Here is a 3,911-nt window from a genome sequence, read left to right as displayed (position 1 = left end):
TTTCAATGAGAAATCCTAACAGCATAAAATAGCCCCATGTAAACGTTATATAATTCCTTATATCTTATTCGGTTAAATCGCACAAATGACATAGTTAGCCACACTTATTTTTGCTAGTCACTTTCCTATAGAATTTTATTATGAAAACCAAAGGAGGATATCATTTCATACAGAAAATAAGCAAAGAGAACAAAAAGGGGAAATTTTTAATGCCCAAATTCAAGGGATTGGTGGCTTTCTTGCAACCTTTGAAAGTGCTTTAGCTTTAACTTTGAGCAAAGTGGATTTTGGAGAATAAGAATAAATACATGCAAGTTTGATGTTGATTACAACGTGAGAGTTGAAATTTCTCATCTTATTTCCAACTACGTAGAAAAATATTGGTGCAATTTCACTTTTATTGATTTGCTTTTAAAGTTTTAGTAAAGGCCAAGGCCAGAGGAAATGCATAGTATATATGCTTCTTATCTTCCTCTTCTTTTTCCTTTTTGACATATGAACTGGATTATTTCTTTATTTGTATTAGAGATAAGATGCTTTTAGTAATATGTATTAAGTAGCATATTTCTTCAATGTGTACTCTTGATTCTTTAATTGATCAAATATGCAGAAATATTTTTATTAACATGTGCGGTAAAACTCGAATTTAGAACATTTATCTACTCTAAAATCTGTTAGTGAAATGCTAGTTTTATTTATTTGTATTAAGTATTTGGACCCAAAAAAAACGTAGTATTAAGTATGCAACACTTTCTACCTGCTACCAAAAGAAATTAAGGGGAAAACGATTTTAAATTAAAACAATATTCTTAAGAGGCGTTCTTTTTTCTTTTCTTTGACCAAAAGAAAATATATCATAGTCAACTGAGAGTGAAAAGGTCATTAAACATTAATAACCACTTGCCATTTTCAATAAATGGAAAGGGAAGAGAAAGAAGAAAAATAGTAAATCCATCAATAATCTATGAATGAGATAGCCAAGGAACGTGATTGAGGGTTAAAATTCATTTACTTTTAATCAAATGTTTCATGTTTGAATTTTAAAAGTAAAAAATACATGGTAGGGACTATTCCATTTTATAATGTTACGTGTCCTAAATACATATTAATCTTGTCAGCGGAATCCAAATATTGAATAATATGTCATAAAAAATTCAAATTAATCGCGTCAATAGAACCAATACAACCATCCCCAAATAGTTATACGTTAAGAAAAAAGTCTGAATTAATTATGCTAGTGAATCCCCAATCTGGAATGGTTATTACATTTAATTAAGTAATATGATCTTTACATTAATAGCCGGTCGAATTTACTATTTACTTTTCTTAATTCATGTGCATAAATTATATACATTAGGGATCGTTTAATAGGATGTATTAAGAAAATTATTTTTACCTTGTTTGGTAGTGTTTTTCAATAATTAGTTATATATAGCAAACAATGGCATTAGTAATATTATAATTTTTAATACATAGATAAACATGTATAAAGATAGGATTGTCCTTTCAAAACCTTTAATATACCAAATCAAACAGTAAATAAAAAATAATCTCAGCATATCTAATCTCAACATTATTAATTCAAACATTACTAATATACGATATTCAATAATATTATTTTATAAACCTTAACAAACGGCCCCCTATAAATATATTATACACAAATTATACATATATTATATGAATTAATTATTTTTAATTTAAACTAGCGAGTGATGCTATTTACATAAAAATAATATGGATGCTAGTAGTTTATTGGTTCGAGGATTCTGTCACGCCTCCTCCTTCCCACGAATCCTCTCTTCTCCCTCCTCCTCCTTATTCCTTCTTAATTTACCTATAAATTCTGCCCTAAACCCTAACAAATGTAACACACAGGAAAAAAAATCTTCCTTTTCCGTCCCCCTCTTCTCTCCTCCACACAAGTTCCAATCTTTATCACCTCATTCATATCTTTTGTCCATTTTCTCTTTTTTTAAAAAGACCCTTTTATTCAGATTTCTTCTTTCTTTTTCCCCCAATTCATTTCACATTTTCTTTTTGCTCAATTTTTCATCTATATATACCCTCTAATAGTTTCATTCTTCATCTCACTTCAACCCCTTTAACATTTTGTGTTAAAGATCCATTCTTTTTCTTATTCTCTTCAATTCTTGATTTTTTTTCTATTGGTTTTAGCAATTACCATTTTAATAATAATGGCTATTGCTTACCCTCAATTTTTCAAACCCAAAAAGGTGGAACCTTCATTAATGGTTTCAGTTTCTTCTGTCAATTTATCACAAGATGAGCTTAAAAAAGTTGCAGCATATAAAGCGGTTGAATTTGTTGAGTCAGGTATGGTTGTTGGTTTAGGCACAGGTTCAACAGCAAAACATGCTGTAGACAAAATAGCTGAATTATTACACACTGGAAAATTAAAAAACATTATAGGAATACCAACTTCCAAGATTACACATGAACAAGCTGTTTCACTTGGTATACCATTATCAGATCTGAATAAACATCCAATTGTTGATTTATCAATTGATGGTGCTGATGAAGTTGACCAAGAAATGAATTTGGTCAAAGGTAGAGGAGGGTCATTACTTAGAGAAAAAATGGTTGAAGCTGCTTCAAAGAAATTTATTGTTATAGTTGATGAGTCAAAATTGGTGAATTATTTAGGTGGTAGTGGACTTGCTATGCCTGTTGAGATTGTTCCCTTTTGTTGGGAATTTACACTTAAAAGGCTTGAGATGTTGTTTATTGAAGCTGGTTGTGTTGGGAAATTGAGAACTGTTGGAGAAGATGGTGAAGCTTATGTTACTGATAATGGTAATTATATTATTGATTTGTATTTCAAGAAAGATATGGGAGATTTGAAAGCTGCTAGTGATGCTATTTTGAGACTTGCTGGTGTTGTTGAGCATGGTATGTTTATTGATATGGCTACAACTGTTATTGTGGCTGGAAAACTTGGTGTTTCTGTTACTAATAAGGAGTAATAAATAGGATTAAGGTTGGAATTTAGATCAGTTTGTTATCTTTTTAGGAATCATATTTTTTTACTAATATTATTCAGCTGAGGTATTAGGTTGTTATCTTGCTGAAATATTTATGTGGCAAGTGAAAAAAATGTGGTGCTTTTTGTGCCAACTAATATATTGAATGGTTTGGGGTATTTTTGCCTCAAAGTTGCTATCTTTGAAATGGCTCATTGATGAACAAATTTTTATGCTATTTCTTGATATATCATTTTTGGCATGGTTTAGCATTTCTTACTATCTGTGACTGCTTTGAGGTTCTTGATTATATCATTTTTGCATGGTTTAGCATTTTTGAGTATCTGTGAGCTGATTTGAGATTCATCTAAGTTCTGTTGTCACCTGATTGTATTATGTATATGCTCAATACCATTATATTTGAATCTGAAGGGAGCCTTGGAACAACGGTCAAGTTGTCTTCGCGTGACCTATAGGTTTCGGGTTCGAGCCGTGGAATCAGCCATAGGCCGCCTACATTACATCCTTTGTGATGCGGCCCTTCTCCGAACCCTGTGTGAACACGGGATGCTTTGTGAACTGGGCTGTCCTTTTTTTTAACTATTATATATTTGAATCTTCTGGTTCATGGTAATATGGCTATACTTTTATGATGGTAAATTGTTCCCTGCATATCATGTTGAAAGATCCTAAGCGCTTCTTGAATTATATAGTACTTGTTTAGCCTTAATTCTTTCTTTGAGCCGTCTATCGAAAATAGTATCTCTCTTTTCTCAAGGGAAGGGTCTGCTTACATATTATCCTCCTCATATCTCATTTGTCGGAATATACTGGGTTTTTTGTTGCTGTTGTACTTGTTTTGCGTTAATATCAGCATGTCTTGATGCACTATGGATTAGTGCAGTTCTTAAACTTCTAAGTCTTTAA

The 3,911-nt window shown here is 31.4% G+C and overlaps 1 protein-coding gene across 1 annotated transcript; it reads left to right on the top strand.

Annotated features, from left to right (window-relative positions):
- The first annotated feature begins 1,770 nt into the window (after nucleotides 1-1,770).
- LOC104101606 (probable ribose-5-phosphate isomerase 2) lies at nucleotides 1,771-3,185 on the top strand. Its single transcript, XM_009609118.4, has one exon. It carries the CDS (start codon nucleotides 2,199-2,201, stop codon nucleotides 2,985-2,987), a length of 789 nt encoding a protein of 262 aa, XP_009607413.1. The 5' UTR covers nucleotides 1,771-2,198; the 3' UTR covers nucleotides 2,988-3,185.
- The last annotated feature ends 726 nt before the right edge of the window (nucleotides 3,186-3,911 follow it).

Source organism: Nicotiana tomentosiformis, chromosome 10 (genome assembly GCF_000390325.3).
Source record: "Nicotiana tomentosiformis chromosome 10, ASM39032v3, whole genome shotgun sequence".
NCBI lineage: Eukaryota > Viridiplantae > Streptophyta > Magnoliopsida > Solanales > Solanaceae > Nicotiana > Nicotiana tomentosiformis.
Note: the sequence above shows the minus strand (reverse complement) of the source record. Positions and strands in the feature narration are given on the sequence as shown.

Coding starts and splice junctions, on each gene's coding strand:
- LOC104101606 (XM_009609118.4), top strand. CDS start 2,199: ATGGCTATTGCTTACCCTCAATTTTTCAAACCCAAAAAGGTGGAACCT.